At 62.7% G+C, this 20,937-nt stretch overlaps 2 protein-coding genes across 2 annotated transcripts; both read right to left on the bottom strand.

Moving 5' to 3' along the window:
• Positions 1 to 3,517: 3,517 nt before the first annotated feature.
• Positions 3,518 to 4,432, bottom strand: LOC113407686 (heparan sulfate glucosamine 3-O-sulfotransferase 1-like). The gene has a single exon (XM_026657072.1). The coding sequence runs from the start codon at positions 4,430 to 4,432 to the stop codon at positions 3,518 to 3,520; it is 915 nt and encodes a 304-aa protein (XP_026512857.1).
• Positions 4,433 to 12,781: 8,349 nt separating this feature from the next.
• LOC112123763 (DNA-directed DNA/RNA polymerase mu) lies at positions 12,782 to 20,630 on the bottom strand. The gene is made up of 11 exons (XM_026656969.1): positions 20,449 to 20,630; positions 19,536 to 19,716; positions 18,502 to 18,591; positions 18,095 to 18,265; positions 17,597 to 17,668; positions 16,307 to 16,427; positions 15,729 to 15,861; positions 15,333 to 15,435; positions 14,840 to 15,073; positions 14,325 to 14,408; positions 12,782 to 12,868 (listed from the first exon to the last, which is right to left on the bottom strand). Exons 1-11 carry the CDS (start codon positions 20,628 to 20,630, stop codon positions 12,782 to 12,784), a joined length of 1,458 nt encoding a protein of 485 aa, XP_026512754.1.
• Between the last annotated feature and the right edge of the window lie 307 nt (positions 20,631 to 20,937).

Here is a 20,937-nt window from a genome sequence, read left to right as displayed (position 1 = left end):
ACTGCTGCTGACAGGTCAATGGAGGGGCTGACCACAACGGTTAGAATGCATTTTCCATTGTTAAGTATACCTGTTGTCACTAGTAAGGATCACAGATACATTTTCTATTCATTTAAAATGTGCAGTATGTGTGTGGATTAACACACTGCCCTAGAGACTTGTGATAACTCTTTTTACAAAAACGTACTTATTTTCTTAGCCACGAAGAACAGCTCATCGTGGTAGTGGGGATTGTGCCCTGACCCACAAGTGATTTCAGCTGTCAGAATAGAAAGAATAGAATGGCAGCATCGCAAGTTACTTTCCAGTGTGCTGTGGATAAATCAAATGGGTGTCTGCATCAGTTCCCTTCCAAGCCTTAAAGCCGTTCCCGAGTAAAATCTTCTTCAGTTTGGAATTTGGGTACCCAAAGTTAAACAAATGTAGATTTAGAAATTGAAACACAATGCCTTGATTTTTCACAGGTGTTATCTAGAGCTCCCATTTGCTTTAGCCAAAAGTTCAGGTTGATCAGACCTTATTCAGAAGGGGTGAGAGGTGGGAGAGAATGTGGCCAGATTCTCTCCTCCCCTTCCCCTCCCCCCCCCCCCCCCCCCCCCCCCCCCAAAAAAAAAAGAAAAGGTGTTGATCACCTGTAGTTCTCATGCAAGGCAATGGGAGTGAGATGTGCTCAGCACCTTTGAAATAAGTGACATAGTTCAAGTGCTCAACTCTTGGTGCTCAACTTGTTTCAAGCTAGGTCTTCTGAGCATCATTTAAGACACTTCACCTGCAATCATTAGTTCTGGTAAGAGTACTGTAGTTCAGGAGACGCTTGCTGTTAACAAAAGCTTCTGGTTAGGGAGACTGTTTTAAGATGCTGTTCAAACAGCAAGTACGATCTTTCCTTAAAACACTTTCTGAGCAAATGCTGAGGTGAAAATGGGGCTGAAATCTATTGCTTCTGCCTACTGCTTCAGAGATTAAATGAGCAAATTTTTTTGACAGTGTAAACTGTCATTTAACCAGTTTCTGATTTCCATCCCCTTATGGCTGCTTGAAAGCATCTGATTCTGTCTTTCAGATTTTTTTTTTTTAATAGCACAAGTCCAACCTGGTGGATGTTGTTAATGTTGGCACAATTCTGAGTCCATCACTTTTTGTAACAACAGCAAAAATATTACGGATCTGTGCATTCATAAATAAGTCTCAATTCAGATAGAGGTTTTATTTTATTTTTTTTACCCACCAACTTATCTACCAGTCATTCCCCATGAGTTTCACTTATGAGAACTATCACTGCACCAAACACTGTCAGATCTGAGGAGAGACTTTTTTGTGTTTGAATATGAAAGCAGCAAGGACTGTGGCAAAATAGCTTGGTGTGGTGAAATGTGCAGACTAGCGTATCTTGTAATGCTGATCAGACTGGTTTAAATATTTTCAGCCTGCTCTAGAATTGGCCTTTTTTCAAAGCTTTGAATCTGAAGAACTCTAAAGGTCCTTTGTCTGCCATGCTTGTATAAACAGTAAATGCTACATACCAGTACTTAGAGGAGGGGAGGGAACTATCTATATGGTTTGGCTTTCTAAACCTCTGAAACAGTGCTGCTGAGATCAGAACAGTGAAAATGGGGCTCTTGCATCAAACAGCTAAACTGTGAAAGTATTTGGCACTGGTGTTGCTTCTGGAATACTGTGTCCAGCTCCGGTGTCCACAATTAACAAAAGGTGCTGAAAAATTGGAGAGGGTTGAGAAGAGAGACATGAGAACCGTTAAAGTGTTGGAAAACATGCCTTATAGTGAGGGACTCCAGGAGACTGAGCTATGTAACTCTTCAAAGAGAAGGTTAAGGAGTGACTTGAACATAATCTAAAATATGTACATAGGGAACAGAGACTTGATAGAGGGCTCTTTATGGCTGCCTCCAAGGGGCCCATCCTCTTAGCCCTCAGTGTGTGGAGCTCTTACAGGTTCCTGGGGAAGGTGCTCAGCATGGTAATGTCCATTCAGGTCAGACCTGGAAATTGACATTGGAAGTGGTCAATCTGGGAATAACCATCTCCATTCTCATGTCCGGTCTGGCAGTTACATAACAGGATGTTTGGGGCAGTGGGCAGGGTGGTAAATCAATCCTCACACTCCTGCCAGTGGCATGTATTGGATCTAATCCCATCAGTGGAAGAATTTTAACTACATTTTCCATTCAAATATATATATTTTTAGAGGGAAATTTTTCTTATTTCAAAGCTTTGGGTGGAGGGGAAGAACTTTCCTCTTGTATCTATTACAGAGCAAAGACCTAAATTGGAATTTGACCCTGGGATTTTTGCTCAGGACTCAATTCTGTGCCTCATTACCATGCACTGAGTGAACTGGTTGGGGGAACAAACCACCCCAACAATGTAGACACCATTTCCCTAGTGTTTGTTGTACCCAATTAAAAAAATCTCAGCAAATGTAATCCATGTTCAGCTGGCAGCAGCCATCCTCAGTGCCAGCACTGCCACTGCCTCCGCTCAGCTGGATCTCCCTAACATGTGCTGAAGACCCATGGCAAAGTTTTTGTCAGACAAAGAGTTAGAGCACTGACATTCAGTGGGATACAAGAACGAAAAGACAGTCACCTTTGTTACCCCGTGGGAGGGGACCCCAGGAGCTGAACTAAGGTACAGGCTGGGTGTGAGGTTGTGTGCATAGCCATGTGACCCCCCCCCCCATGGGCTGTTCTGGGGCTTCTCTGTGTGCTCCTACCTAGTGCTATAGCTGAGGGAGTTCATCCCTATTTCCTTGGCTGCAAGGCCCAGGCAGTTGGGGCTTTGATGGCTCAAACCCCATGCAGGACAGGGGGCTGGCACTGTTAACACTCATGCTAGGTGTGCTGGCAGGGGCATACTTCAGTACTAGAGTTATGAGGCTGTGTTCTGAGTTTATGTAACAGGGTGGGGGTGTGTGAAATGTGTCTACCCCTGGGCTCTGAGTGACTCCAGCACCAGAACCACACCCCACTGCCATTTCTAATGATGCAACTGGGCTACAGTGGTAGCAGGTACCTGTAGTTCCCAGAGCCAGACACTAGAGGGCAATAACCACCTTGCACTAAGCTGCTGTTACACCTGTGCAGGCAAAGTTGCAAGGCCTGGGTGTTCTGCCTGAGGGAGGAGCTGGCTGTTCCACAGGCACCAACCTGCAATGGCCATGGGTGACCAGGGGGCAGCAGAGATGGAGCAGCTGGGCTAGGTGTTGGCTGGGCTTCCGGCCCAGTGCGGGGGGGGGGCAGCCACCCACTCCTGCCCTGTTTGGTTTCTCCCACCCCGTTTCCCATCTACCCTCACGTGTCCAGGCGATACAGCCCCAGCAGGAGCCCCCTCACAGCCTGCTCTGAGCACCTAAGTCCTCTGAGCTGGGGGGGGCAGGGAGAGCTACCCAGCCTGTTGTGGTACCAACTCCTCCCCCCCCCATTTCACAGCCTCTGCCCCAGGGGGGGCTCTGTCCCTGCAGGGCTCGGCACGCTGGGGGGGTCTGGCCCTGCCCAGCTCAGCACCAGTTGAACGTGCGCCCCACCAGGCTGAAGAAGTGCTCGTTGTGGGCGCTGAAGTAGGTGCAGAGCTGCTCCAGCAGCTGCTCGGCGATGGGCGGGTGGGGCCGCCCCTTGGACTCGTCCAGGCAGCGCTGGCGGGCCCCGGCCCGCAGGCAGTAGAAGCCCTTGGTCTGGTTGAAGTAGAAGTTGTTGGGGCCCAGGCTGGGTACCAGGCCCAGGAACTGCTCCACGCGGCGCAGCTCGGGCAGGGGCTCGCGGATCAGGCCGCCCCCATCCACCACGTGGATGTGGGCCGAGGGGAAGACGGCCAGCCAGCGGGCCAGTTGCAGGGCATAGAGGCTGCGCTGGATAGCCTTGAAGCGGGTGTTGAGGCCCTGGTCCCCCCGCAGCAGGAGCCGCTCCAGGGGTGGGTAGGGCTTGCGCCGTGCCCGGCGGTTGTGCAGGATCTGCGTGTAGTCTGACACCAGCCGCTCCACCGGGTCCCGCACAATGAGCAGCAGCCGCACGGCAGGGTCCATGGCGCGGATGCGCTCGGGGGCCCCCGGGGAGGAGAAGTAGCCTGGGGTCTTCTCCATGGTGAGCTGGCCGGGGCGCGAGAGGGGCATCTGCTGGCGGTACCAGCCCAGCCCCCGGCGGTAGTTCTCCTCCCGGTTGAAGAAGTGCACCTCGGCGCGGGCAGCGGCCACCTGGGGGTGCAGCGCCAGCATCTCCAACAGGGCCCGTGTGCCCCCCTTACGCACCCCAATGATGATCCCCTGAGGCAGGCGGCGCTGCAGGCCGCTGGCCTGGAACGCGGATGTGTTTCCCAGCCCCGCAGCCTCCTGGGCCCAGGGCTCCAGCATCCCCTGCGCCAGGTGGGCCCTCCAAGCCTCCACCAGCAGGAGCAGCCAGCCGGCCCACCAACAGGCCATGGCTGCCCTTGCCCGGGATAGATGGGCACAAGTAGACTGGGCCCGTGGTAGGAGCTGGGGGTCTGCTGCGTAGACTAAAGGCTGCTCAGCTCACACCCAACCCCCTTCCATGACCAGGGTTAACTCCAGGGGCTCCCCTCTCTTGCCCCCAGTGGGGTCCCACCCTGATCCTGGCTGGCAGAGCCCCTTCCCTGGCACCGTCTCTGCTCAGAGGGGCAGCGGAGCACTACGGCCCCAGTCGGCTTCCTGCCGCAGCTCTCTCTTGGGCCCCTCGTTCGAGTATCCGGCTCCTCAATGCCTGGCGCAGCCACCGCAGCCCGGGGCTGATGGCCACCTGCGGGAGGAAGGGGAGAAACGGGGCGTCAGCTGGAGCAGCTCGGACCAGTGGGGCCAGTGCGATGGGGCGGGCTCCCTCTCTCATGGTCCCCAGGTGCCCATCCTGGGCGGGGGAGTGAGAAGGAGCTGAGCTGCGGGATTTCCGTTCCGCTACTGGGCCCGGCTCCCCAGCCCCTCCTGATCAGCTGGGCTGGGGCCCAGGCCAGAGCCCCAAACCCAGCTGCTCCTCGCCCCATGAAGGACACTGTGGGCCAATGTCTGCCCTCTAGTGGCCACTGCTGGCATTGCAGTGCCAATCATTCATGGGAGGGGGGGGGCTGTGAAGGAAGGGCCCCACTCCTGAGCTCAGGGGACTTTCACTCCAGCCCTGGAAAGTTGCTGCTGTGCAGACGGGTTCCCAGGCTCCGGAAACCACCTGCTGTTTGCTCTGGGATTCGGCAGCCCTCACCCCCAGGTTGTTTCCCCATCCCTGGCTGGAAGGCACAGGCCTTGGGCCCTTGTCCACAGGCAGGGCAGGTAGGAGATGTCACAAACTGTGACTGCATGGGGGGGGCTGGGCTGCACTGGCTGAGCAGAGGCAGGGGTGGGCAGACACGGACACAGACGTGTGGGTATGAAGAATTGCACCCTCCTGTTCCCGGCCCAGGGAGCAGCAGAGACCAGTCCCGCTGGGTTCTGGACAAGCTGAGCCCAGAGCTAGGAGATTAGGTGGCACAGGCCTCAAGGGACCTGGGTTCTGTTCTCACCTCTGCCACTGACTCACACTGCAACCCCGGGCAGGTCCCGTTCCCTCTCTGCCTCCCTTTCCCCACCCCAGCGGAGGGACTAACCTCAGGGCAGCGGGCTGGCAGTGGGGGCAGAGCTTTGAGCCGCATCGCTGCTGTCCCGGTGCAGGAGGGCACCAGCCTGCCGGCTGAGCAAGGGGAGAGCCTTGATCCCATGGACAATCTTCCCTGGGTCGGGACCCCACTGGGATCTCCCCCAGGGGCTTCGGAAAACATGTCCCAGCGCCCAGCCCCGGCACAAAAACAATGGCACAGGAGTCTGGTCGCACTTTAACGACTAACCGATTTCTTTGGGTATCAGCTTTTGTGGGCTAAAACCCACTTCATCAGCTGCATGGAGTGAAAATTACAGGTGCAGGCACAGACATACTGACACATGGAGAGGAGGGAGAACCAGTGTTGACAAGGCCAATGCAGCCAGGGTGGATGTGGGCCACTCCCAGTAATTGAGGAGGCATCAATACCAGGAGAGGAAATTTAACACCATCACTACAAAAGCAATTTCCCCCAGGTGCCCAGCCAGCCCCGCCCCACAGGAGCTGCTGCTGCGGGCCACGAGGGATCCCCGGCGACGCACTTCCCCCACCCGCCTGACGCCCTAACCGAGCCCCGGGGAGCCCGGCTGGCGTCACCGAGCGTCGAGCCCCGTGTCCCAGCCCCCCGGGGGGGGCAGCTGTGTCGCCATGGACACCGCGCGGGGGAGCGGGGGCTGCTGAGACCCAGCAAACTCCGCTCCCCAGGCCGAGGGGAAACCGAGGCTGGCGGTGCCGCTCTCAGCGCCCTGTGCTGCGGGGGAGGCCCCCAGCTGCCGGCCGGGAGGGGGGCGCGTTCCCCGGCTCGGGGAGCCTGGCTGGGCCGGGGGTCAGAGGGGGCAGCGGGTACCGCGCCGGGAACCCTGCTGGGAACAGCCCAGTCCCTGTCACAGCCGGGCCCTGACAGACCGACCCGGCATCCGCCGCGGGCACAGACCGAGCCACTGTGATCGCCCCGGCTCGGGGAGGGGAATGGGGGTGGGGGGAGAAGCTGGGAGCCAGGACTCCTCGGTTCCATCCCGGCTCTGGGAGGGGAGTGGTGGTTAGAGGGGGGGCTGGGAGCCAGGACTCCTGGGTTCTCTCCCCGGCTCTGCAGTTAAGGAACTGCGCGGCCTTGGCTGGGGCTCCCCCTCTCAGCTCCCCCTGGGGCTAGTGACGCCCGCCCGGGAGGGGCTGGGGCAGGGCTGGGGGCTGGGCCTGCCCGTCTCTCGGGGGGACGCTGTTTGGCTCGGTGACGTGTCTTGCTCTAATGAGGCGGGCCCCGCGGGACGATCCCCACTTCCTGGCGGATGCTAATTAGGGGGAAGGGGGGGGGGCAGCGCAGACTGTCACTGCGGTCGCGGAGGGCTTTTAAAGGGACAAACGCCTCACTATGGGGATGGGGGAGATTGAGCCCCAGCCCGCCGGGCCCCACGTAGCTGCAGCGCCCCAGGGACCCAGCCAGGGGCCCAACTGCCCGCCGAGGAGGGGGGAGGGGGCACCAGGGCTCAATTTGTGCCCTGGCGTGTCTGGGCCGAGCCTGGCACCCCGGGCCTGGCAGTTCCTAGCCCGGGCACCCCAGGCCCGGCTCGAGCCCCAGCGCCTCTTTCCTGGGGGGGCACCCAGTGCCAATGACCCCGACTGGCGTCATACCAGGGACCCAGCCCGGGACAGCCCCGTACCAAGGACCCGGCCCCCATCTGCCTCCCCCCCCCAGATGGCATCTGGACCGGAGCCTGCCCTCCCCCTCGTTCCTGCTCCGGGCCCCCCAGCCTGGCGCCGCTCTCCCGAGTACCCCCCGTGGGGGGTGAGCAGGGGGCGAGGTGCCAGCCAGGGACCCGGCAGGTCTCTCACCTGGGGGGGCGGAGTTCCCGGCCGGGCTGGGAGCCAGGGGCAGAAATCCCCCATGGCGCTGGTGAAACAACACGGCCCCGGCGTGTGCTGGGAGTGGGGTCGGGTCTATGGGTCTAGGCCCCTCGTTGGTTTAAAGAGACGCGGCGATCGGCCCCAGCAGCACCAGCCCCCCACTACCCGGACCCCCCCCCCTCCTCTGAGCCCGCCCGGCGAGGCGAGGGTTAAAAGCACCCGCCCAGGCACGGGGCGATCCCGGCCACAGGGAGGGGTCAAGGGACGGGGGGGAGGTGACCTAACACCGCCTGCCCCGGTCAGCCTGAGCCAGACCCCCCCGGAGCAAGTGCAAATGGGTTACAGCCCCCCCCATATCCGTCCCTCCCTGCCCCACGGCCCCCCCAGTTCCCGAGCGGGTTGTCACACGGGGGCTCCCCCCGGGATGTCCCGGCGCTGTCCTGGGGACACGCCACCTGCGAACACGTGTTCGGGTCCAGCCGCCCGGGTCGCTCATACTGCGGCGCCCCCGCTTCCAGCTGCCCCTGCCTCAGTTTCCCCAGCTGCCCTAGGTATCTTTCGCTCAGTCCGAGGAGGATCCCAGCCCAGGGGAGGCGGCAGCTTGGAACTGGACGGGGGGTTCCCCTCTGAGCCGGGGCGGGATCCGGCCGGCCGGGGGCTGCAACTCACGAGCTGGTCCGGGCGCGAAGAGACACCGCCGAGCCACCCCCGGGAGGGACCCGCCGCTAGGACCCCGTCCCGTCCGCGGGGCGGCTCCTGCAGCCCGGGAGTCCGCGCTGCTCTGGGGTGCCGGGGCCAGCGTCTTTGTAACCCGCCAGCCCCGCCCCAGAACCGCCCCGCCCCCGCCTCCGCCCCCCATGCTGCATCGGGAGCCGAGCGCGGCGGGGCGGGGGAGGGTTACCGACCCAGCCCCACCCCCGGAGCTCCCCCTTTTCCCAGCCCAGGGTACCCTCGCCTAGCATGGGCCATGCCCAGCCCCGCCCTTGCCACACACAGAGCCCCATGTCCCCGACTACCCATCATGTGCCCCCTCGCCAGCAGGAATAGCTGCTTACCTGCGTACCCCAAAGCACACAGCAAGTCAGAGCTAGGGATAGAACCCAGGTGTCCTGGCTCCCAGCCCCCCCCAACCACTAGCACCCACTCCTCTTCCGGTGCTGGGGATGGAACCCAGGCATCCCGGCTCCCAGTTCTGTGCTGTAACCACCAGACTTTAATGCAGGGATGCAAAGTGCAGGCCAAGGGTCAGAGGGTGCCAGGCCCAGTGCCCAGGTGTGGTCCATCCTCTGGTGAGTGTGTGGGGCGGGGAGGGAGCTGAGTTCACCCTTGGCCCCTCTCCTGAGCCTCAGGGGCCCTAGACGTGCCCCCCCACCCATGAAGAGTGGCCTGAGCATTGCACATGGGCCCAAACACACACCCCCCGCCAGCCCATCCTACCCGCCTGCCAAAGCGGGACACTTTCCCTTTAAATGTGCCAGCTCTTTCCCCCCTCCCCCATGGGTGTGTGTGACACAATTACACAGATTCAGTAGCTCAGGTTCACCCAGAGTTCACAACCCACTGACCTCCCCCTCGCCCTCCCCGGGGGCAGCCGGCGCTAAATAATTAAGGGAGGCTTCAAAAATTTGTGTCAGGCTGAGAGAATCTCTGCAGTGCCCCGCCCTTCATTCCCTCTCCCGCTTTCCCCCCCCCCTCTGCCGTCTGGCCCCCCCCCCCCCCCCCCCCCCCCCCTTCCCCCCCCCCCCCCCCCCGAGTTCCAGCTCAGCCCCTTGGCCTGGTGCAGTAGCGGCTCTGAATGAGGTGCTCCCCCCACCCCTCCCAGTGCTGGGCACTGCCCCGAGAAGCTCACCCAGCCAGCTCAGCTCTCCTGACGCCCGCCCTGGACCCATAAGCCTTCTGCCCCCAAGCCCACCTTCTGCCCCACCTGCCCCTTTCCCTGTTGCTCTCCTCAAGCAGGCCTCGGGCCCAGCTCTCCTGCAGCAGCGCCCACTATCAGCCCCTCACACGTCCGCCCTGCCCTGCACCCATGGGTCCATTTCCTGGGAGCAGCCGCGACGGGAACCCCAGCCCCCTGCATGGATACACTCCGAGAGCACGGCCCCCTCCATGTTGGCAGCTGCCCTGACAAGCGGGTAGAGAATTGTCCACAGCCCCTGAAGCCCCCCAGAAACTGTCATCCATTGGACCTGTTTTCACTCCCCCCGGCGCCATCCAGTGCTGAATGTGGGCAGCAGGGAGCTGTCGGTCCCCCCGGGGCACAGGCAGGCAGGGGACAGCAGGCACAGCCCCCCACCTGCTGAGCTCTGTCCCATCTCCCCATCCCAGCACTGCCCTCTTGCTCGTGCGAGTTGGGAAGCAGCCAGTCGGAGCCCAGCCCAGCTGCAGGAGACCCCCGGGGGGCAGGCGGGCCGGGTGGGATGTCAGGCTCCAGGCCTGCTCGTGGCTCTTTGCCCCCCTCTAGGGCCAGAACCGCCAGCGCTTCCCAGCCGCTCAGTTATGCGGAGAGCTTGGGCTGAATGCCCCCAGAGCCATCCAGGGGCCTTACTCCGGGGGTTACTGACCCCAGGGCCAAGGCAGTGCAAGCTGGTTTGTCTGCCCCCCCCGCAGCTCTGATCCCCAGTGTCCCCACAGCCCCTCCCGCAGGGGTCATGCCGGGAGGGGACAGGAGCTGGGCTTGGCGACAGACCAGGGCCACGCCAGGGGCCTGTTTGGAGCAGGATGTGACCAAGGCCTGCCAAGCTGCAGCTAGTGGCATCTCCCCTCTGGGGGGCAGGGACAGGCCCGCAACAGTGCCAAGGGGCATCCGCCATCGGCACTGACAACCCCCTGCCCAGCTGGCACCTCTCCACTGGCCGGCATGTGCAAAGGAGCCTGAGTTCTAGGGCTGCCCCACAGCCAACGAGCTGCTAGGAGCCCAGGCACCCCCGAGGTGGGGCTCTCACAGAAGGTGCTCCCCACCCAGTGCCCACCCCCATAGGCTTGCCTAGGAGCACGCCTCAGCCCTGCGACCTGTTCCCACACCCACGGGAGCATGGTCCTGTGCCGAGTGCAGACACGGCCTGGGAACCCTCCCAGCCTGGCCCAGCTACCAGCTGATTATTTATACAAAGCGGAACGGTGCCAGCAGGAGCAGCTGAGCTCCCCAGCACCGCAGAGCCCACGGCCCGGGAATCGGGCACTCATGGGGCACGTGGGATCAAGTCCTTGCCCCTGATCGGGGCCACGAACCCAGCTGACGTCCCAGGAGATGCCCTGGCTGCAACATGGCGCATCGCTCGCTCTGGCTGAGAACTCTGGGCAGAGACGGGCACCGCCCTCAGCCTGGCAGCTGCCTGGAGGCCCTGACCAGCAAGAGCTAAAAACCTCTGAGGGGCAGGGCCTAGGTCCCCCGTCCCCCTGCGTTTCACTCCTGGCTGGCAGAGGCAGCTGGTTTTCTGGCCCACGTGCCAGCTCTCCCCACACATGGGGGGCTGCCTGGGCACACAGCTCAGGGGTCCCCTGGGTGCCAGCACTTCTAGGGGTTAGGCACAGCACTGCCTGAGTCTGGGTGTGAGTGCCCAGCCCAGCTGCCAGCCCTTGCCTAAGGACTTGGGGCCCACGCCCATAAATAGCAGGATCCTGGGGGGGGCGGGGTTCCATTCATTCAGCCTATGGGGCAGGAAGGGGGCTGAGGCTGCCCATGGAGGGGGGGGGGCTGGGTGTACAGGGTACCAGCCCCTCCAAGAACTGGGTTCCTGAGCCCCCTCCCCCACCTAGGAAACTCCCAGATGTGGCCCTGCTCTGACAATCCCTGACTGAGCGGGGAAGGCCGGCCTGGCACAGCCGGGGTGGGCCCGGCACGGACAGGAGTGAGCCAGGTGCCCCCCCCCCATTGCTGATCGCCCCCGCTGCACAAATTGCCTTCCCCAGCAAGCCCAGCCCCCACCCTGCAATTACCCCCAGGCCCCGCTACGTACCAGCTGCCCTCGGATTGCGCCCGACCTGGCAGCCGCAGCTCGCTGCCGCTCTGCTGAGCTCCTGCTGCTGCCTGGGCCCTGTACCCCGCTAATGGAAACGTCCCAGGAGCCGGCTGGGACCCTCCAACCTCGTCAGTCATGCAGGCGAGCAGCTTCCAGGCCGGCTGGCAGGTGATGCTTTTCACACTTCGTTATCTGCCATTTCTGCCACAGAGGGGGGCAGAGAGGCAGCCAGCCGCTTACCCAGCCACATGGGGCTGAGCACCTCCCCCACCTCAGCAGTGTCAGGCAGGGAAACTGAGGCATGGATGGATAGCGCTGATCGCCTGGCTCACTCCCCTGCACAGCTGGGAGCTGAGGCCCAGTGGCCCATGGGCCTATCAGAGGCCCCCAGGGGGCGCAGGGCAGTGGAGGGACGTGCAATCCCACCCCTGGACCCCACTCCCCCCAGGGGTGGGGACAGAAGCCCCCCTCCGCACGCCCAGCCTATACCATCTCCCAGGGCTGGAACCCAGGAGTCCTGACTCCCACCCGGCTCCTCACACCCTGAAGACATGGGTGGGGACTGTGTGGTTGCGCCCTCACCCCCAGCGGGGTGAAGGCCCCAGGGACCCGCCAACACCCCCCGCCCCCCGCAGAGTGGCGCTGGCAAGAGGCGCTGAACCCTGGCTCACCCCAGCGGAGACCCTGGGGGGCAGACACAGCCCCCCAGGAGAAAGGCTTGTGTGTGATGGAAGGGCAGTTTGTGGTGAGGTCATGGCGGGAACCACCATGAAATATTCATAGCCCCACTGCATGCCTGGCACGGAGCCCAGACAGCTGGGCCCCGGCAGGAGACACCGAGATGCCAGCGTAGCTTCCCGGGCCTTGGCACGCAACATGGCACACCCCGCCTGTCCGACTCCTCAGCAAGGGGGCCTGGGCACCCCCATAGCACCACTGCGGGTCCTCGTCCTGCACCGTGGGAGCCAGCTGTGTGCTGTGCCCCGGCTGTACGCACCCCCTGGACTCAACCCCCCATCCCCCCAGACTGCCCCCTGGACTCCCCTCTCACCCGGGCACCCAGCCGCCTGGCCCTACCCTCACCCCCAGGGGACCCCATCCCTCTGCTGCTGCCACGGAGGGAGACAGAGCCCTGCTGGCGGGGGTGGGTGGGGGGCAGATAGGAACCACAACCTGCAGAGCTGCTGGCGCCCTCCTCCCCCAAACCAAGCAACCAGCCAGCCAGGAGAGCGGGGAACGCGGGGCCGGGGGTTTATTGATCAGCCCTTGGGTCACTCAGGGAACACACGAGTCAGCCAGCACGGGTGGCAGTAGGGGCGTTTCCGGGGCTGGAGAGGGGATTCCTGTGCAGTGAAGGGTCTCTGGGGGGGGCACGTACCCCAGGCCCCGGGCTCAGGCGTTTCTCTGCGTGGGTGGCACGTACTCCAGGCCCAGGTGCTGGAAGATTTCTTCTTCGGATGCAGCAGGTAGAAAGAGGTTCTGGAAGGAAAGAAACCAGTGCCCGAGCTGAGAGCAGCTCCCCGGGGCGATCCCAGCTCGCAGGGCAGGCGGGGGGGTTCTTTACGCAGCAGCTGGAGCTGGGCTAATGCAGACCCTGCTACCGCACTGCTCAGCCCCCCACACCAATGTCCCACCCCGGAACCACCATGTGCCGCCGGCTCCCGGTGCCTCATTGCCGCTGGGGCTGTGCCAGGGGAGTTCAGCACTGTGCAGGGAAAGCCACTCTGATTGGCTGCCTTCCCCACTGCCCCACCTCCTGGGGAAGGGCAGCCAATCAGGATGGTTACAGGAGGCAGGCAGAGCTCTGCCCCACCACCCTTTGCGAGCTATAGGAGTATTTTGGCAGGGGGAGGGGAACAGCTGGCATCATTCTGCGGGGGAGGGGAAGAAGGAGGGGGCAGAAAGACCAGCAGCTTTGGGTGGCTCCACCCCCTCTTCCCTCTGTGACCAATGGGTCATAGAATCATAGAATATCAGGGTTGGAAGGGACCTCAAGAGGTCATCTAGTCCAACCCCCTGCTCAAAGCAGGACCAATTCCCAACTAAATCATCCCAGTCAGGGCTTTGTCAAGCCGGGCCTTAAAAACCTCCAAGGAAGGAGACTCCACCACCTCCCTAAGTAACGCATTCCAGTGCTTCCAGTCATTCTGACCCTGCCCCCGCTTCCCCCCGGGAAGGGCGAGGACCCTGGTGCTGCAGAGGTGCAACAAGGGGTGAGGGGGGCAGAGTTAATGAATGGGAACGTCGGGGGTGGGGAGCAGCTGGAAGCTCCAGGTGCCATCCAGCACCAGCAAGAGCCCCTGGGGGGGGCCAGAATCTGTCTCTGTCCCGGCGAGCACCGGCCATGACCACTGTCACCCCCCTCGTGCTGCAAGCTACGCAGGACCGGCCACATGACTCTCCCCCTCCACATGCTGGAGGGTCCCCAACCATCAGAGGATCCACCAAACCACATGCACCCCGCGCTTTCCTGGGGCCAGTGCTTCCCGCGCTGTCAGCTCAGCCGCGCTGGGGCTACCCCGGGCGTACCGGAGGTGCTGCCCCCTTGGACCGGGTGAGAGGGACCGTGGGTTTCGCTGCTCCCCGAGGCCTAGGACCCTCCATCCAGACCTGTCGATCGCTGGGCTGCCCATGCCTGGGGAGTCGGTTCATGCCAGGCCCGGCAGGGAGTGGGCATCTGGGAGAGGGCAGTGCCAGGGCATGCAGGGGTTGTAGATAGGGCCCAGCACCTTGGTGCCCCTCGGGAGGGGTAGCGGGGGCCTGGGGATCCCTCCTGCAGAGCAAAGGGTGCAACCACCTGCCTTGGGGTGGGCTCCTATGGGGGCCGGGTCTCTGCAGGCACGTCACCACCAGGGGCAGGATCAAACCCCAGACCAGGCTTCCCCGGACCCCCGTCCATTCAGCCCCACGTCCCCACCCACGCGCAGCGCCGTACCAGCCTGGTGTCGTACAGGGTGTGGCTGTTCAGGACCATCTTCCTCTCGTGGCCGGCGAAGCGCCGGAGCTCACGCTCGAAGTGCTGGGGAGAAGGGCGCAGAGCCTGGAGTTAGCACCGGTCGCTCCAGCAGGCCGAGGGACTCAGAGTCCGAGTTCAGGGCCCCAAGGGTTCAGACCCAGCTGGGAAGCGCTGACCCAGGTTCAGATCTCCGCTCCCCTGCACGTGGGGCGTCTGGACTCAGGGGGCGTTTGGCCCATTGGAAAGAGCTGCTTGGATCCGGATTCAGAGCTCAGCACAGGTGGGGCAGGGATCTAAACCCGCCCCCAGGACCCTGCCATAGGGTGGGACGGGCTCAAATCTAACCCTCCCCCCCCCCGGAGCGGGGCTAGGATCTAGAACCCAAAGCCTTCCCTGTAGGGGCTGGCTCATCTCTGGCACCTGCCATGCCTGGATCTGGAGGTCCGGCCCTCGCCCATGTCTCTCAGCTCCCCCTGCCCTGGCCAGTCACCTACCCGGGAGCCGGTCCAGCCGAGCAGAGCAAACGGGAACTGACCGACTGGAGCCACGACCAGGTCCACCCTGACGGCCTTCCAGCCTCGGGCAGCACCCGGGCGCCCCTGCACCTCCAGGCGGAATATGGAGAAGCACCTCTCAAATCGGTCCAGGACGTCCCTGCCCCCGGGCGGCTCGGGGCCCTCGTGGAGCGCGAAGCTGTTCTCCTGGCTGTGCTGATAGAGTATCAAACCCTGGTGGGGAGAGAGACAGACAGCACCTCAGCCGCGTGGGGCACATGGGGTATTTCCAGGGCCGCCCACCCCACCCGCCTAGTGCCGACCCCGAACCACCAGCCCCCACTCTTCCCTCCCAGGGCCAGGGAGAGTACCCAGGCATCCTGGCTCCCAGCCTCCCCTCCTCTAACCACCAGCCCCCACTCCCCTCCCAGAGCTGGGATCTCTCCCGCCCCCCCTCCCCCATCTGAACCCCCACATCCTGCCCCTCCCCCACCTGGCTGTCCAGCCAGCTGACGACGCGGCTCAGCAGCCCCGCCTCTCTGCCGGCCTCGGGATGCGTGAGGAGCAGGTCGACGTCGTGGCCGCGTGGCTTCCCCCTGCGGAGGAGAACCGGAAGGTCGCTCAGCGGCACGTAGAGCCCAGCCCAGCAGCAGCCAGGTCAGCTCCAGCGGGGGCCCCCGTACGTCCCAGGGCCGGCAGGGATCTCCCGTGCCCAGGGGGTTTAAGAGGTGGGGGCCTGTCTTTTTTGGGGCTGGGATCCCCCACACACACAGGCTGTGCATGCTGGGGAGAGCATGGCCGCGCACACGCGCATGCTCCCAGGGAGACCTGACATTGGTTCTTTCTTTGCCGTTGCCACTTGGGAGGCAGCAGGCCCCCAGCCCGTTACCGTCTGAACCCGCCGGCCAGCGTCACCGAGGCTCCGGGCAGAAACCGCTGCACAGCCTCCTGCACCATCCGGCCGATGGACTCCGCCTCGCCACGCTCCACCGGGGTGTTGAGGTCCTCATAGTGCTGCAGCCCTGCAGGAGAACCGCCGGGGCCGTCGCTCAGGATTCCAGGGCACGAGGTACCGGCCGGGAGACGGGTGCGAGGTTCCCTTCCCTTAGGTCTGCCCCAAGCCCCGCTGCATGGGCTGCTCCGGCGCTGGCTGTGAGGCTGCCGGGGTCAGTGCCTCGCGTCAGGAGCTAACGGCCACCACGGAAAGCTACTGGGGGCCCCAAATACTGAACTAGCCGCACCCCAGGTCCAGCCCGGCTCATGTCTCCCTGCCCCAGGGGACTCGTCCCTCCCAGGTCTGCAGAGTCCAGGCCAGGGCGCAGAGGGCCCGTGGGACAATGGCGGGCAGTGCAGGCCAGGAACAAGCCTGAGGGATCCACAGCGTGTGTCCGTGTCCAGCAGCCTATGGGCAGAGCCCCCGTTCGATATGTCCCAGCCCGTCCTGGTGCTTCTCCCGCAGTTCCTCACCTGCCTGCTGCTGCCTGGTCAGTTTGGTGTTCCGCTCCTGCAGATCCACGAGCGTCCGGATCCCCTCCTGGTACCACCGGCTGGCCGTCCTCACCCCAACCCCGAAGATCTTGGTGAAGAGCTGAGGAGACAGGAGCCAGACGGTTCCAGGTAGTGCTGGCTGTGCGTGAACCAGTGCAATGTCACCCCCTAGTGGCTGCACTCGCAGCCAGGATAAAGCAGCTACTACCAGTGGCAGCCGTAGGAGCGCTCCGTTAGCTCAGGAAACCGAGTCAGAGGAGCTGGGAGACCTGGGAGCTAGTGCCAGCTCCCCAGCAGTGTTTCATGTATCTAGTAATTGCTCAGGTGTGTGTCCTGGGCCCTATACTGCTAACGGGGATCCCCCTTCAGCTCAGCTGGCATCTCTACCATATAATTAACCTGTCAAACACCTTATAGCTCCAGCCTGTACCGGGAAGGTCCCTCACCGAGAGGCTGAAATAGACATGCCATGGGGTCTAGTCATGGCTGACCCACAGGAGGGAACCCGTCTAAGCCTTTTCAACACCATGGCCAGGGCCCATAAATCCACTGGAGCCAGCAGGAGGTTAAAGCAGCCACCAGAGGGCAGCAGGGAGCAGCCGCCGAATCCCCAGCTCAGTGACCACCACATCTGAAGCCAGGCACAGCGTGTGCCCAGCCCAGTGTGTGCCCCACGCCAGCCCCCAGCTCAATCCCCTGCACTCGGAGCTCAGGATCGAAGGGGAACCTGAGCCCCAGCTGCCCCGGGCTGGGGCCTCCAGAGATCACCTAGCCCAGCCCCCGCTGGACCAGCCAGGGTTCCCGGGGGCAGAGGCGTGTGAGCTCAGGGGGAACCTGCGCGGGACGACGGGGTGAGCAGCGCTGGCAGAGCGGCGCCAACAGGGTGGAACGAAGCTCCACACAGGTGGATGAGGCAGCTCGGGGCTGGGAAGGGCGACGCAGCCTAGAGAGAGTGATAGAGATGCCAGGAGAGGGTTCCAGGGGGCAAGCAACGCGATGGAGCCAGGAGACTCCGACTCCAGCATCAATCTGAGGGCTGCCGAGTCCGAGCCCATCCCCAGCTCCAGCCCCGCGGCACAGGCTGGCACCACGCCCCACTGGGTCAGAACCCACCCTCCCTGCCCCACCCACCGAGCACGAGCAGCATGGGGCGTCAGACACTCATTCCCAGCAGCAGGGGGCAGCAGCCAGGCCCCCGTGCCAGGCCCCCAGGCCACCCCCCAACAGCACCCGGTCCCACATCCCATGAGACCCGCCAGGCTCTGGTACCTTCATAGTCCGGTACCTCTCCGACAGCTTCACTCTCTCCACCTCCACTGAGACGCCATCTTCCAGCACATCCTGCCCGAGAGAGAGAGACAGCCCTGAGCCCAGCGCCTGCCCCCTCCCATGGGGCCTGAGCCGTGCCCTCAGCCCAGCCCCTCACTGCAGGACATGACACCCTGGTGCCAAATCCGACCTGGGACAGCAGGGGGCTGCAGGTCGGGGGTGAGGGGCACTGGCAGAGCTGGGGGGGGAGCTGGGATGGCAGGGGGCTGCGGGTCGGGGTTGAGGGGCACTGGCAGAACTGGGGAGGAGGGGCTGGGATGGCAGGGGGTTGCGGGTCCGGGCTGAGGGGCACTGTCAGAGCTGGGGGGAGCAGGGATGGCAGGGGAGCTGCAGGATCTCTCTGGCTCTCTCAGGTTCAGTACCCCCAGATCAGGCCACCCCCCAGGCCTGGCTCCCGGGGGGGCCTTGTGGAGCTAGTCTGTGTGTGGGGGGGGTTACCTGGATGACCCGCCGGGAGTGCTCCCCAATGCCAGGCAGAGGCCCCAGCTCCTCCAGGGCGCTGAGCTGGCCGGGCAGGGCCTTCAGCACCGAGGCTGCCCTGGTGAACGCCAGGCTGCGCCCCTCGCTGCCGCTGAAACCTGCCTCCTCCGCCAGGGTCTCCAGTGCCTCCTGAGACAGAGCAGAATCACCCCCCGTTGGGCACCGGGAACTGGAGCTCAGCCCCTGGGCAGCCAGGGGAACCCCAAGTGCCTCTGAGCGCCCCCAGGACTAATCCCCTCCCCCAGCTTCAACTCCCGCCTCCCCTGCCCGTACTGCCCCAGCTCCCACCCTCAGAACGTGCCCCCTCAACCGCCCAGGAGTCCTGGGGTCCCAGCCCCTCCCCGGCCCCGGGGGGCAGCCTGTACCGTCAGCGGCTGGTTGCTGTGGAGAAGCGGGGTCCGGCGTTGGCAGGCATACGGTGCCATCTGCTGCCCGAGCGGAGCCAGCGCAGTCACCTGGGGAGGGGAGTGGGGGGGGGGGTCAGTGCCAGGAACCCAGGAGACCCTCACCCTGCCCAACCCCCAGCATTTCCCATCTCCCCTTCCTGCTCAGGGGCCAGGAGCGCCTCATAACCAGCCCCCGCCCTGCTCCCCGCAGTGCCCCCTGCTGGGCTACTCTTGTCTGTGCCCTCACTATGGGATCCCCCTACCCCAGTGGTTCCCAAACTTTAACAACCCGCAAACCCCTTTAACTAAAATGTCAAGTCTTGCGAACCCCCTCCTAAAAATGAAATGTCCAGGTATTTTCTCCTTTACCTGAGTATAAATTATAAAAGCCGTGATCTTGGAAATATAAAATTTGTTTTTATGACATGCTTATTACACACTATTATTAATTATTATTTATCATTACAGTATTTTTATTACATTATGAAAATGGCAACATTCTTCCAAGATCTCACTTTCATAGCTTGTATCACTTTGAATAAGCCTGTTATAAGACAAGGCTCCTATGTTTCATCAAGGAGTATCAGATGTGAAAGAGCATGAAGATATTTAAGAAGCCAACTCAAAGAGTTCCTCCTATACAAGCATTCAGGTCTTGAGCAGTCCAGGCAACCAACGCACGTTACAACAAAGCTTAAACTTGTTCTTCATAATAATTTTAAAAACAATATTAGCTGCCTATTTAATTTTAAAAACAGCAGAAAATATCCACCTCCCTTTCCATTTCTTATAAGGAGTCTTGAAGCTTAAATCTCCTCAGTGTAATAGATGTGCTTGCTTTGATCTGCTTAGTTCTTAGAAGTCCAGGTCCCTAGGGACAGCTCTGTCCGCCATTAGGGAATTTTTCCCTGAGAACCCCCTGTAACATTTTGTGAACCCCCAGGGGTTCACGAACCCCAGTTTGGGAACCACTGCCCTACCCCATTCCCTGGCTCCCCCCCGGCCCAGCTCACCCTGAGGCGGTGCCGGGACTCGATCTCCACGGGCCGCCCGGCCCCCATGCTCTCCGTGAACCAGCTGATGTCCAGCAGGGCGGGGTCCCCCCCGGCACCGCACTCCTCCTGCTGCTGCTCCAGCCACCGGGCCACCTCATTCCCCGAGTTCTGCTCCGACACCACGTGGGTCACTGCGGCGCTGGGGAGCCGCCACCGGGCGGGGGAGAAAGGGAGGAGAGGGGACGTCAGGCTGGGACCCCAGGAGGGAATCAGGGGAGCAACATGAATCTGGGGGGCTCAGGCTAGGACAGAGCATGGCTCTCCCCTCCACTTACCCCAGCCCTGGGCTCCCCACAGCTCTGCTGGTGCCCCTCACTCCCGACCCACAGCCCCTGCTGTCCCAGCCCTGGGATCTCATGGGGAGGGAAGAGACCCAGTAGGTTTTTCCAAACACCTCTCAGTACCAGCTAAGGGGGATCCAACCCACCTGGACCCACCAGTGCCTTGCCCAGACTCAGTTGGATCCATTAGGTGCCAGATCTGGTATCCCAACCAGGTCACATCCCCCTCCCGTGTCACCCCACACAGCCCAGGGGAGGCACTGGCCAAGCCTGGCGCCATCAGGGTTCACCTCCCCTCTTGGCCCCAGGAACCCTGGGTTGGGAGAGGGGGGGTGATGGGTGACACCGACGAGTGAGTGGGGGAAGGGGCGTAGCCGGGTCCACCCGGCCCGTATGGGCTTTACCAGGCTTTGGAGTCACAGGTGCCTTGTCCTGCCCAGGCTGGCCAGCTGCTCTCCCTGGGCTACAGAGGGCTGCAAGGGGTCAACGAGGTGAGGCTGGGGGGAGTGGGGGGGGGGCTGGCAACAGCTCTGGGGTCTATGGGCGTTGCCCCATCTCCCCCTCGGCCCAGGGCGGCTGATCCCTCTCACCTGTAGGCCCTGTCCACGCGGAAGCCCTTGGCCCGGGCCAGCTGGGTGAGGAAGGCCCGGCGGCTGGCCCCCATCCGCTTCTCCACCAGGCACAGCACCACGGCGGGGAAGCGCCCAGCGTCCGGGGGCCCGGCCGGTGGGGACGGGGCCCTTCGCCTCCTCTTCAGGGGCACCAGGGCCATGGTCAGCGGGACGCCGGGCAGGCCAGGCAGCTGGGGGGACACGGGTGGGGGTCAGTGACAGGGTCCCCCACACAGCAGGGCCCCCTGGAAGCTCAGCAGTGTCAGGGAGTGGGGGCAGTGGCAGGCCGGGGCTGTGGGGAACAGGCAGGTTATGGGGCTGGGGGGAGGTTATAAGGGGAGCTCTGGGGGAGGGGGAGGGGGATTGCATGGAGGTTTAGGGGGGGCTGGAGCAGGGGCTGGGAGCAATGGGGGACTCTATGGGGGGAGGGGTCCTGTGAGCCCCCCCGGCCAAACTTCCCCAACTCAT

Source organism: Terrapene carolina, unplaced genomic scaffold, assembly GCF_002925995.2.
Source record: "Terrapene carolina triunguis isolate 2854851 unplaced genomic scaffold, T_m_triunguis-2.0 Scaffold51, whole genome shotgun sequence".
In the NCBI taxonomy this organism is placed as follows: domain Eukaryota; kingdom Metazoa; phylum Chordata; order Testudines; family Emydidae; genus Terrapene; species Terrapene triunguis.
This window is presented reverse-complemented; position numbering and strand designations above follow the sequence as displayed.

Excerpts from the sequence above, each read along its gene's own strand:
- LOC113407686 (XM_026657072.1), bottom strand. The coding sequence starts at position 4,432 with ATGGCCTGTTGGTGGGCCGGCTGGCTGCTCCTGCTGGTGGAGGCTTGG.
- LOC112123763 (XM_026656969.1), bottom strand. The coding sequence starts at position 20,630 with ATGGCCCTGGTGCCCCTGAAGAGGAGGCGAAGGGCCCCGTCCCCACCG. Across the intron at positions 19,717-20,448 it reads CGCGTGGACAGGGCCTACAG|CGCCGCAGTGACCCACGTGG; the intron begins GTGAGAGGGATC and ends GCGGCTCCCCAG. Across the intron at positions 18,592-19,535 it reads AGTCCCGGCACCGCCTCAGG|GTGACTGCGCTGGCTCCGCT; the intron begins GTGAGCTGGGCC and ends TCCCCTCCCCAG.